The 12,806-nt window shown below is 50.7% G+C and overlaps 1 protein-coding gene and 1 long non-coding RNA gene across 2 annotated transcripts in view; both read right to left on the bottom strand.

Moving 5' to 3' along the window:
* Positions 1 to 12,806, bottom strand: part of LOC140716183 (uncharacterized) — a 40,520-nt gene that overhangs the window by 17,130 nt on the left and 10,584 nt on the right. The gene's annotated exons all lie outside the window — the stretch shown is intronic.
* Positions 9,160 to 11,742, bottom strand: LOC140716318 (uncharacterized). Its single transcript, XM_073028903.1, has one exon. The coding sequence runs from the start codon at positions 11,740 to 11,742 to the stop codon at positions 10,867 to 10,869; it is 876 nt and encodes a 291-aa protein (XP_072885004.1). The 3' UTR covers positions 9,160 to 10,866.

Below are 12,806 nucleotides of genomic sequence, written 5' to 3'. Positions count from 1 at the left end.
ACTATGTATGACCCTGACACACTCTCTGTAACTGTAACACTATGTATGACCCTGACACTCTCTCTGTAACTGTAACACTATGTATGACCGACACTCTCTCTGTAACTGTAACACTATGTATGACCCTGACACTCTCTCTGTAACTGTAACACTATGTATGACCCTGACACACTCTCTGTAACTGTAACACTATGTACGACTCTGACACTCTCTCTGTAACTGTAACACTATGTATGACCCTGACACTCTCTCTGAAACTGTAACACTATGTATGACTCTGACACTCTCTCTGTAACTGTAACACTATGTACGACTCTGACACTCTCTCTGAAACTGTAACACTATGTATGACCCTGACACTCTCTCTGTAACTGTAACACTATGTAAGACTGACATTCTCTCTGTAACTGTAACACTATGTATGACCCTGACACTCTCTCTGTAACTGTAACACTATGTACGACTCTGACACTCTCTCTGTAACTGTAACACTATGTATGACCCTGACACTCTCTCTGAAACTGTAACACTATGTATGACTCTGACACTCTCTCTGTAACTGTAACACTATGTACGACTCTGACACTCTCTCTGTAACTGTAACACTATGTATGACCCTGACACTCTCTCTGTAATTGTAACACAATGTATGACCCCGACACTCTCTCTGAAACTGTAACACTATGTATGACTCTGACACTCTCTGTAACTGTAACACTATGTATGACTCTGACACTCTCTCTGTAACTGTAACACAATGTATGACCCCGACACTCTCTCTGAAACTGTAACACTATGTATGACTCTGACACTCTCTGTAACTGTAACACTATGTATGACTCTGACACTCTCTCTGTAACTGTAACACTATGTATGACCCTGACACTCTCTCTGAAACTGTAACACTATGTATGACCCTGACACTCTCTCTGAAACTGTAACACTATGTATGACTCTGACACTCTCTCTGTAACTGTAACACTATGTATGACTCTGACACTCTCTCTGTAACTGTAACACTATGTATGACCCTGACACTCTCTCTAACTGTAACACTATGTATGACTCTGACACTCTCTCTGTAACTGTAACACTATGTACGACTCTGACACTCTCTCTGTAACTGTAACACTATGTAAGACTGACATTCTCTCTGTAACTGTAACACTATGTATGACCCTGACACTCTCTCTGTAACTGTAACACTATGTATGACCCTGACACTCTCTCTGTAACTGTAACACAATGTATGACCCCGACACTCTCTCTGAAACTGTAACACTATGTATGACTCTGACACTCTCTGTAACTGTAACACTATGTATGACTCTGACACTCTCTCTGTAACTGTAACACTATGTATGACCCTGACACTCTCTCTGTAACTGTAACACTATGTATGACCCTGACACTCTCTCTGAAACTGTAACACTATGTATGACCCTGACACTCTCTCTGAAACTGTAACACTATGTATGACTCTGACACTCTCTCTGTAACTGTAACACTATGTATGACTCTGACACTCTCTCTGTAACTGTAACACTATGTATGACTCTGACACTCTCTCTGTAACTGTAACACTATGTATGACCCTGACACTCTCTCTAACTGTAACACTATGTACGACTCTGACACTCTCTCTGTAACTGTAACACTATGTACGACTCTGACACTCTCTCTGTAACTGTAACACTATGTAAGACTGACATTCTCTCTGTAACTGTAACACTATGTATGACCCTGACACTCTCTCTGAAACTGTAACACTATGTATGACTCTGACACTCTCTCTGTAACTGTAACACTATGTAAGACTGACATTCTCTCTGTAACTGTAACACTATGTATGACTCTGACACTCTCTCTGAAACTGTAACACTATGTATGACTCTGACACTCTCTCTGTAACTGTAACACTATGTAAGACTGACATTCTCTCTGTAACTGTAACACTATGTATGACCCTGACACACTCTCTGTAACTGTAACACTATGTATGACCCTGACACACTCTGAAACTGTAACACTATGTATGACTCTGACATTCTCTCTGTAACTGTAACACTATGTACGACCCTGACACTCTCTCTGTAACTGTAACACTATGTATGACCCTGACACACTCTCTGTAACTGTAACACTATGTATGACTCTGACACTCTCTGTAACTGTAACACTATGTATGACCCTGACACTCTCTCTGTAACTGTAACACTATGTACGACCCTGACACTCTCTCTGTAACTGTAACACTATGTACGACCCTGACACTCTCTCTGTAACTGTAACACTATGTATGACTCTGACACTCTCTCTGTAACTGTAACACTATGTACGACTCTGACACACTCTGAAACTGTAACACTATGTATGACCCTGACACTCTCTCTGAAACTGTAACACTATGTATGACTCTGACACTCTCTCTGTAACTGTAACACTATGTACGACTCTGACACACTCTGAAACTGTAACACTATGTAAGACTGACATTCTCTCTGTAACTGTAACACTATGTACGACTCTGACACTCTCTCTGTAACTGTAACACTATGTATGACCCTGACACTCTCTCTGTAACTGTAACACAATGTATGACCCCGACACTCTCTCTGAAACTGTAACACTATGTATGACTCTGACACTCTCTGTAACTGTAACACTATGTATGACCCTGACACTCTCTCTGAAACTGTAACACTATGTATGACTCTGACACTCTCTCTGTAACTGTAACACTATGTACGACTCTGACACACTCTGAAACTGTAACACTATGTAAGACTGACATTCTCTCTGTAACTGTAACACTATGTACGACTCTGACACTCTCTCTGTAACTGTAACACAATGTATGACCCTGACACTCTCTCTGTAACCGTAACACAATGTATGACCCTGACACACTCTGAAACTGTAACACTATGTATGACCCTGACACTCTCTCTGTAACTGTAACACTATGTATGACCCTGACACTCTCTGTAACTGTAACACTATGTATGACCCTGACACTCTCTCTGTAACTGTAACACTATGTACGACATGACTATCTTCTGCATTCATGTTTATATCGTGTATGATGTGGGAGTACTGATGTAATGAATGATCTGTCTGGATGACGAGGAAGGAACCACTTTTTGCTGTAAATCAGGACATGTGACAATTGTGAACTCTTTACCATCTCACTGGACGATGCACCCTTAGCGTGACATACCAGCATTCAGGGGGAATGTCAGAACTCGCACAGCACTTCTGTTTTTGGGGGGCTCAGATTCTGCGAAAAGGCTTTTCACATTTAAGAGACAGCAGTAAAACCACATCAGAGACCAAACGTTGCAAGCAGCGGACAGCCCCAGTTTCAGGGATTGCTGTGGTGTGAAACCCAGAGTGCCAGAGCTAGCCTCCAGAAACCGCACCTCGGGTTGTGTGGGGAAACCGTCAAGTGTTGTGTGACGGCTGGCGGTCTGAGAAGTATCGACAGACAGCCAGTCCATCAGTACAGTCACACAATGCAGCATGAGTAGCACTGAGCTGGATGGAGGCATCATCGAGGCTGCACGTGCTGAACTCTGAAGCAACACACAGAGTGCTTGGTGAGGTGGGGAGGGAAATGGACAGTTGACGTTTGGGGCTCAGACCCTTCATCTACTTTAAAGAGAAAAAGGAGGCAGCAGATTTAAAAGGGGATGGGAAGGGGTGCAGCAGGAGCTGGGAGATGTGGATCCAGGTGAGAGGGGCTGATAGACAGATGTGGAGAGGATTAGAGAATGGGACGTGTCAGGAGCTGAGAGGTGATGGGTGGATCCAGGTGAGGGGACTGATAGGCAGATGTGGAGAGGATTAGAGAATGGGACGTGTCAGGAGCTGAGAGGTGATGGGTGGATCCAGGTGAGGGGACTGATAGGCAGATGTGGAGAGGATTAGAGAATGGGATGTGTCAGGAGCTGAGAGGTGATGGGTGGATTCAGGTGAGGGGACTGATAGGCAGATGTGGAGAGGATTAGAGAGTGGGACGTGTCAGGAGCTGAGAGGTGATGAGTGGATCCAGGTGAGGGGACTGATAGGCAGATGTGGAGAGGATTAGAGAGTGGGACGTGTCAGGAGCTGGGAGATGATGGGTGTATCCAGGTGAGGGGACTGATAGGCAGATGTGGAGAATGGGACGTGTCAGGAGCTGAGAGGTGATGGGAGGATACAGGTGAGGGGACTGATAGGCAGATGTGGAGAGGATTAGAGAATGGGACGTGTCAGGAGCTGAGAGGTGATGGGAGGATACAGGTGAGGGGACTGATAGGCAGATGTGGAGAGGATTAGAGAATGGGATGTGTCAGGAGCTGAGAGGTGATGGGAGGATACAGGTGAGGGGACTGATAGGCAGATGTGGAGAATGGGTCGTGTCAGGAGCTGGGAGGTGATGGGAGGATACAGGTGAGGGGACTGATAGGCAGATGTGGAGAATGGGATGTGTCAGGAGCTGAGAGGTGATGGGAGGATACAGGTGAGGGGACTGATAGGCAGATGTGGAGAATGGGATGTGTCAGGAGCTGGGAGGTGATGGGAGGATACAGGTGAGGGGACTGATAGGCAGATGTGGAGAGGATTAGAGAATGGGTCGTGTCAGGAGCTGGGAGGTAATGGGAGGATACAGGTGAGGGGACTGATAGGCAGCTGTGGAGAATGGGTCGTGTCAGGAGCTGGGAGGTAATGGGAGGATACAGGTGAGGGGACTGATAGGCAGATGTGGAGAGGATTAGAGAATGGGATGTGTCAGGAGCTGAGAAGTGATGGGTGGATCCAGGTGAGGGGACTGATAGGCAGATGTGGAGAGGATTAGAGAATGGGATGTGTCAGGAGCTGAGAGGTGATGGGTGGATCCAGGTGAGGGGACTGATAGGCAGATGTGGAGAGGATTAGAGAATGGGATGTGTCAGGAGCTGAGAAGTGATGGGTGGATCCAGGTGAGGGGACTGATAGGCAGATGTGGAGAGGATTAGAGAATGGGACGTGTCAGGAGCTGAGAGGTGATGGGAGGATACAGGTGAGGGGACTGATAGGCAGATGTGGAGAGGATTAGAGAATGGGACGTGTCAGGAGCTGGGAGGTGATGGGAGGATACAGGTGAGGGGACTGATAGGCAGATGTGGAGAGGATTAGAGAATGGGATGTGTCAGGAGCTGGGAGGTGATGGGAGGATACAGGTGAGGGGACTGATAGGCAGATGTGGAGAAGATTAGAGAATGGGATGTGTCAGGAGCTGGGAGGTGATGGGAGGATACAGGTGAGGGGACTGATAGGCAGATGTGGAGAGGATTAGAGAATGGGATGTGTCAGGAGCTGGGAGGTGATGGGTGGATCCAGGTGAGGGGACTGATAGGCAGATGTGGAGAGGATTAGAGAGTGGGACGTGTCAGGAGCTGAGAGGTGTTGGGTGGATCCAGGTGAGGGGACTGATAGGCAGATGTGGAGAGGATTAGAGAATGGGATGTGTCAGGAGCTGGGAGGTGATGGGAGGATACAGGTGAGGGGACTGATAGGCAGATGTGGAGAGGATTAGAGAATGGGATGTGTCAGGAGCTGGGAGGTGATGGGAGGATACAGGTGAGGGGACTGATAGGCAGATGTGGAGAGGATTAGAGAATGGGACGTGTCAGGAGCTGAGAGGTGATGGGAGGATACAGGTGAGGGGACTGATAGGCAGATGTGGAGAGGATTAGAGAATGGGACGTGTCAGGAGCTGAGAGGTGATGGGAGGATACAGGTGAGGGGACTGATAGGCAGATGTGGAGAGGATTAGAGAATGGGATGTGTCAGGAGCTGGGAGGTGATGGGAGGATACAGGTGAGGGGACTGATAGGCAGATGTGGAGAGGATTAGAGAATGGGTCATGTCAGGAGCTGAGAGGTGATGGGAGGATACAGGCGAGGGGACTGATAGGCAGATGTGGAGAATGGGATGTGTCAGGAGCTGAGAGGTGATGGGTGGATCCAGGTGAGGGGACTGATAGGCAGATGTGGAGAGGATTAGAGAATGGGACGTGTCAGGAGCTGAGAGGTGATGGGAGGATACAGGTGAGGGGACTGATAGGCAGATGTGGAGAGGATTAGAGAATGGGATGTGTCAGGAGCTGGGAGGTGATGGGAGGATACAGGTGAGGGGACTGATAGGCAGATGTGGAGAGGATTAGAGAATGGGACGTGTCAGGAGCTGGGAGGTGATGAGTGGATCCAGGTGAGGGGACTGATAGGCAGATGTGGAGAGGATTAGAGAATGGGACGTGTCAGGAGCTGGGAGGTGATGGGTGGATCCAGGTGAGGGGACTGATAGGCAGATGTGGAGAGGATTAGAGAATGGGATGTGTCAGGAGCTGAGAGGTGATGGGTGGATCCAGGTGAGGGGACTGATAGGCAGATGTGGAGAGGATTAGAGAATGGGATGTGTCAGGAGCTGAGAGGTGATGGGTGGATCCAGGTGAGGGGACTGATAGGCAGATGTGGAGAGGATTAGAGAATGGGATGTGTCAGGAGCTGAGAGGTGATGGGTGGATCCAGGTGAGGGGACTCATAGGCAGATGTGGAGAGGATTAGAGAATGGGACGTGTCAGGAGCTGAGAGGTGATGGGTGGATCCAGGTGAGGGGACTCATAGGCAGATGTGGAGAGGATTAGAGAATGGGACGTGTCAGGAGCTGGGAGGTGATGGGTGGATCCAGGTGAGGGGACTGATAGGCAGATGTGGAGAGGATTAGAAAATGGGATGTGTCAGGAGCTGAGAGGTGATGGGAGGATACAGGCGAGGGGACTGATAGGCAGATGTGGAGAGTGGGACGTGTCAGGAGCTGAGAGGTGATGGGTGGATCCAGGTGAGGGGACTGATAGGCAGATGTGGAGAGGATTAGAGAATGGGATGTGTCAGGAGCTGGGAGGTGATGGGAGGATACAGGTGAGGGGACTGATAGGCAGATGTGGAGAGGATTAGAGAGTGGGACGTGTCAGGAGCTGGGAGGTGATGAGTGGATCCAGGTGAGGGGACTGATAGGCAGATGTGGAGAGGATTAGAGAGTGGGACGTGTCAGGAGCTGGGAGATGATGGGTGTATCCAGGTGAGGGGACTGATAGGCAGATGTGGAGAATGGGACGTGTCAGGAGCTGAGAGGTGATGGGTGGATCCAGGTGAGGGGACTGATAAGCAGATGTGGAGAGGATTAGAGAATGGGATGTTTTATGAGCTGGGCTGTGACAAAGGGCTGATGGTGATGGAACCTGACAGATAAGGAAGGCAAAAACACAAGAGATTCTGCAGATGATGGAAATCCAGAACACACACAAAATGCTGGAGGAACTCGGCAGCATCTATGGAGAGGAATAAACAGTTAACATTTCAGTCCAAGATCCTTCACCAGGGCAGAAAACGAAGGTGGAGCATGCAGTACAGGGAGGGAGGTGGACAAGGGTTTGATGGGGGGGGGGGGGAGATGGGAAAGGGATAATTGTGATTTATTTATCGATTGAGATATAGCGTGGAACTGGCATTTCCGACCCCTCGAGCTGCACCGCCCAACAATCCCCCAATTTAATCCTAGCCTAATCATGCGACAATTTACAATGACCGCTTAACCAGCTAACCAGTATGTTGTTAGACTGCAGTAGCAAACCAGTCACCGGGAGAATGTACAAATTCCTTACAGGCAGTGGAAGGAATTGAACTCACCGGTACTGTGAAGCATGGTGCTAGCCACTACAATACCGTGCCAGCCACAAGCCCCATTGATCGGGGGAGAGAGACGAGGGACAGAGGGACGCGGTTCCTGGAAGCTGCAGAATCCACGTGTACATTGCCAGACTGGATTACAGCTCGGTCTGAATGCCTCCCAGTTACGACTGATGTTCCGAAGCTGATGAAACCACAGGGGATTCAACAAGGCCCCATCCTTGAACTCAAGTCTGTTTGTTATTAAACAACCCCCTCACTCTGATAAAAGATCATCAGTCTGAAATGTTAGCTGAGTTTTTCTTCCTGTCCAATTCATAAAACAGTACAGCTGAGGTACAGGCCACTCAGCCCACGCTGTCTGTACTGGACACCCTGTCAAATTAAACTACATCTGTTCTGCCCGTACATAATCCATACCTCTCCAGTGCCTGCATATTCATGTGTCTATCCAAAAGCCTCTTAACCACCACCATCACATCTGCTTCCAGCAGGGCCTTTCTGCTTGTTCCAGGTAATATTCCACTCTTGATGTGATATTAAAAAAATGGGCTCTGTCCATCTGCCTTAAACACTGCCCCTCTCACCGTAACTGTGTGCCCTCTGGTATTCGACATTTTTACCCTGGGAAAAAGATTCTGTACCCTACCTATGCCACTCCTAACTTTATAAACTTCTATTCAATCTCCCCTCAGTCTTTGACGCTCAAAACAACAACCCAAGTTTGACCAAATTTCCTTATAGCTCACACTGTCTGATCCAGGTAGCATCCTGGTAAACCGCTGTCGTGCCCGATACAAAGCCTCCACATCCTTCTTGTAACAGGGCAAATGATACTCCACGTGTGAGCTGAGCAAAGTTTCACATCACTGCAACAACGTCCTGATCCTTACACTTTATTCTCTGGGAAGCATTCTACAGAACCTTTACCACTCTATCTCCCTGCAAGGTCACTTTCGGGGGGGATATGGACTTGGACCCCCAAGAACCCTCCATCTGCCGTACAGTTAGGGATCCCGAACACTTCCACTTCCAGCTGTGGCTGTGATTTGGGGATGCTCCATTCTCAACCATTCCAATTCCCCTTCAGAATTCCCACTGTATGCCAATCACCCTGTTGTTAGTAACATCTCCAAACAGAAGAATTATATTCAAAAGGGAGCTCGATCCTGGGGTGAGAGGGATCAGGTTAGATAGGTAGAAAGCCGGAACAAAGGCTCAGTCGCGTTAATTATGAATGGTGGAAAAGGCTCGAAGGGCCGAACGGCCTCATCTTGTTTCTATTTCTAGAATTTTTTATTAAATTCATATTTTTAATTGAAGGGGATTTTACTGAGAAAGAAAAATTCAAATCGATTTAATCTGATAGGGCAGCTCACAAACTGTGTTCCATAAAGGGACAACCGCCAACCACGAGCCACACCAAACAGTTATTAATTCAGAAATGTTCTCTCAAAAATATTTATTTGACTGACACCCAGGACAATGAGCACCAGCCAGCAGCAACGACTGTCATTGTGAACAAACTCCGGCTCCAGTCCGGGATGTGGCTCCACTCCGGGCATCACCAACCACCTCAAGCGACTGTCAGGGAGAACAAACTCCGGCTCCAGTCCGGGATGTGGTTCCACTCCGGGCATCACCAACCACCTCAAGCGACTGTCAGGGAGAACAAACTCCGGCTCCAGTCCGGGATGTGGTTCCACTCCGGGCATCACCAACCACCTCAAGCGACTGTCAGTGAGAACATTGTCCGGCTCCTGTCCGGGATGCGGTTCCACTCCGGGCATCACCAACCACCTCAAGCGACTGTCATTGTGAACAAACTCGGCTCCAGTCCGGGATGCGGTTCCACTCCGGGCATCACCAACCACCTCAAGCAACTGTCAGGGAGAACAAACTCCGGCTCCAGTCCGGGATGTGGTTCCACTCCGGGCATCACCAACCACCTCAAGCGACTGTCAGGGAGAACAAACTCGGCTCCAGTCCGGGATGTGGTTCCACTCCGGGCATCACCAACCACCTCAAGCGACTGTCAGGGAGAACAAACTCAGCTCCAGTCCGGGATGTGGTTCCACTCCGGGCATCACCAACCACCTCAAGCGACTGTCAGGGAGAACAAACTCGGCTCCAGTCCGGGATGTGGTTCCACTCCGGGCATCACCAACCACCTCAAGCGACTGTCAGGGAGAACAAACTCGGCTCCAGTCCGGGATGCGGTTCCACTCCGGGCAACACCAACCACCTCAAGCGACTGTCATTGTGAATAAACTCCCGCTCCAGTCCGGGATGCGGTTCCACTCCGGGCAACACCAACCACCTCAAGCGACTGTCATTGTGAATAAACTCCCGCTCCAGTCCGGGATGCGGTTCCACTCCGGGCATCACCAACCACCTCAAGCGACTGTCATTGTGAATAAACTCCCGCTCCAGTCCGGGATGTGGTTCCACTCCGGGCATCACCAACCACCTCAAGCGACTGTCAGGGAGAACAAACTCGGCTCCAGTCCGGGATGTGGTTCCACTCCGGGCATCACCAACCACCTCAAGCGACTGTCAGGGAGAACAAACTCGGCTCCAGTCCGGGATGCGGCTCCACTCCGGGCATCACCAACCACCTCAAGCGACTGTCAGGGAGAACAAACTCGGCTCCAGTCCGGGATGCGTTTCCACTCCGGGCATCACCAACCACATCAAGCGACTGTCAGGGAGAACAAACTCGGCTCCAGTCCGGGATGTGGCTCCACTCCGGGCATCACCAACCACCTCAAGCGACTGTCAGGGAGAACAAACTCGGCTCCAGTCCCGGATGTGGCTCCACTCCGGGCATCACCAACCACCTCAAGCGACTGTCAGGGAGAACAAACTCGGCTCCAGTCCGGGATGCGGCTCCACTCCGGGCAACACCAACCACCTCAAGCGACTGTCAGGGAGAACAAACTCCGGCTCCAGTCCGGGATGTGGCTCCACTCCGGGCAACACCAACCACCTCAAGCGACTGTCAGGGAGAACAAACTCCGGCTCCTGTCCGGGATGCGGTTCCACTCCGGGCATCACCAAAAGTGACTGCCACCGTGAACACACTCTGGCTCCTGTCCAGGCGGAGGCTCCGTGTCGGGCTTTACTAACCGTGGCGGCAATGTAACCACCGCCATCACTTGTGAACACGCTGGTGCCTGAGCAGGAGGAAGGCCTGCGTGTATCCCCTCCCACACACGGCGCAGCTGAAGGGCCTCTCCCCTGTGTGAACCAGCTGGTGCTTCATCCTCTCCGCGTACCTCCTGAAGCTCCTCCCGCACTCGGAGCACTTGAAGCACCTCTCGTCGCTCCGGCTGCAGTGGTGCTTCAGCAGGTGGGACGAGCGGGTGAAGCCCTTCCTGCACTCGGAGCAGGTGAAGGGCCTCTCCCCGGTGTGGACGGTCTGGTGTTTCAGGAGGTCACTGGACTGCCCGAAGCACTTGCCGCAGTGAGAGCACCCAAAGGGTCTCTCGCCGGTGTGGGTCTGCCGGTGGATCCGCACCTCCCCGGGACTCTTGAAGCTTTTGCCGCAGTCCGGACAACTGAACGGCCTCTCCTCGGTGTGAACCCGCTGGTGCTTCAGCAGGTGGGATGACTGGGTGAAGCCCTTCCCGCAGACGGGGCAGGGGAACGGCCTCTCCCCGGTGTGGCTTCGCCGGTGCCTGACCAGATGCGAGGAGTGGGTGAAGCCTTTCCCGCAGGCGGCGCAGGTGAACGGCCTCTCGCCGGTGTGGACCCGCTGGTGGGTCAGCAGGGCGGAGGACTGGGCAAACCCCTTCTTGCACACGGCGCAGGGGAACGGCCTCTCCCCGGTGTGAGTGCGGCGATGAACCTCCAGCTGGGACGGGTAGCTGAACGCCTTCCCGCAGTCCCCACATTGATACGGTTTCTGCGTCCCGTGCTGCTCTTTCAGCCTCTCCAGCGTGGATGGCCAGGCGAAGCCTCTTCTCCAGCAGAATACATGCACGAGTTCCCCCTGTGGTGAGTGCAGAGATGTTATGTCAGGTGGCATAACTGCTGGAATACACTCAGACACAGAGCCCTACGGCTTAAAACTGGCCCCTTGGCCCAATGCATCTGTGCTGATCCATATGCCTAGCTAATCGAAACCCAGGCCTGCAGTAATCCCATAATTCCCCCTTGATGCCATGAACATCGATTTCTCTGTTTCTGTGATTTCTCCTCCTTCCCCTTCTCCCTTCTTCCATTCTAACTTCCCTCTTACTCCTTCCCTTCTTCTCACCTGCCCATCACCTCCCTGCGGTGCTCCTCACCCTTCCCTTTCTCCCAAGGCCCACTCTCCTCTCCTATCAGATACCTTCCACGCCCGCCCTTTACCTTTTCCACCTACCAGCTTCTGGCTTCATCCCCCTTCCTCCTCGCCAGATCTCACCTAACACCTGCCAGCTTGTACTCCGTCCCCTCTCCCGCCTTCTTATTCTGTCTTCAGCCCCACTGCCTTCCAGTCCTCTTGAAGGCTCTCAACCCAGAACGTCAACGTCATAGATGCTGGGTTCCTCCTGCGTTTTAGCCCTGGATTTGCAGCATCTGCAGAACCCCGTGCACCGTAGAACTCGTTGGAATTCAGGGACCTCTCCATATTCCTCAAAGAATGTTGTTACTGTCCTTGCTTCCACCAACTGCTCCTGGTGTGAAAATTGTGTTGCTCAGATCCCCTGTAGTTCTCCCTCTCAGCACTTGCTCTCGAATTTCGGACTCCCCTATCATGGGAAGCAGGCTCTGCTTCTCTTTCCTACTGTGTCCCTGGCAATTTTCTACACTTCCCTCACTCCAGCATACCCTGATAAGTCAAGACCTTTGCTGCCGCCATCATCCTTGTGAACCTTTCCTGTGCTCTCTCCATTTTAATTCCTTCCTTCCTGTCGCTGGGTGACCAGAACCACACACTATACTCCCAAGGATGGCCCAAACAACGTCATAACCTGATGTTGCAACACTTGTACTAAATGCCTCAACTGATGAAGGGAAATGTGCCAAATGCCTTCCTCCCCGTCCTATCTACCAATGTTCCCATTTCCTTGTATACCAAAGCATCTCTGTTCAACAACACTCCCC

Source organism: Hemitrygon akajei, chromosome 25 (genome assembly GCF_048418815.1).
Source record: "Hemitrygon akajei chromosome 25, sHemAka1.3, whole genome shotgun sequence".
NCBI lineage: Eukaryota > Metazoa > Chordata > Chondrichthyes > Myliobatiformes > Dasyatidae > Hemitrygon > Hemitrygon akajei.
The sequence above is the reverse complement of the archived record's forward strand: the minus strand, read 5'-3'. Positions and strand labels throughout refer to the sequence as shown.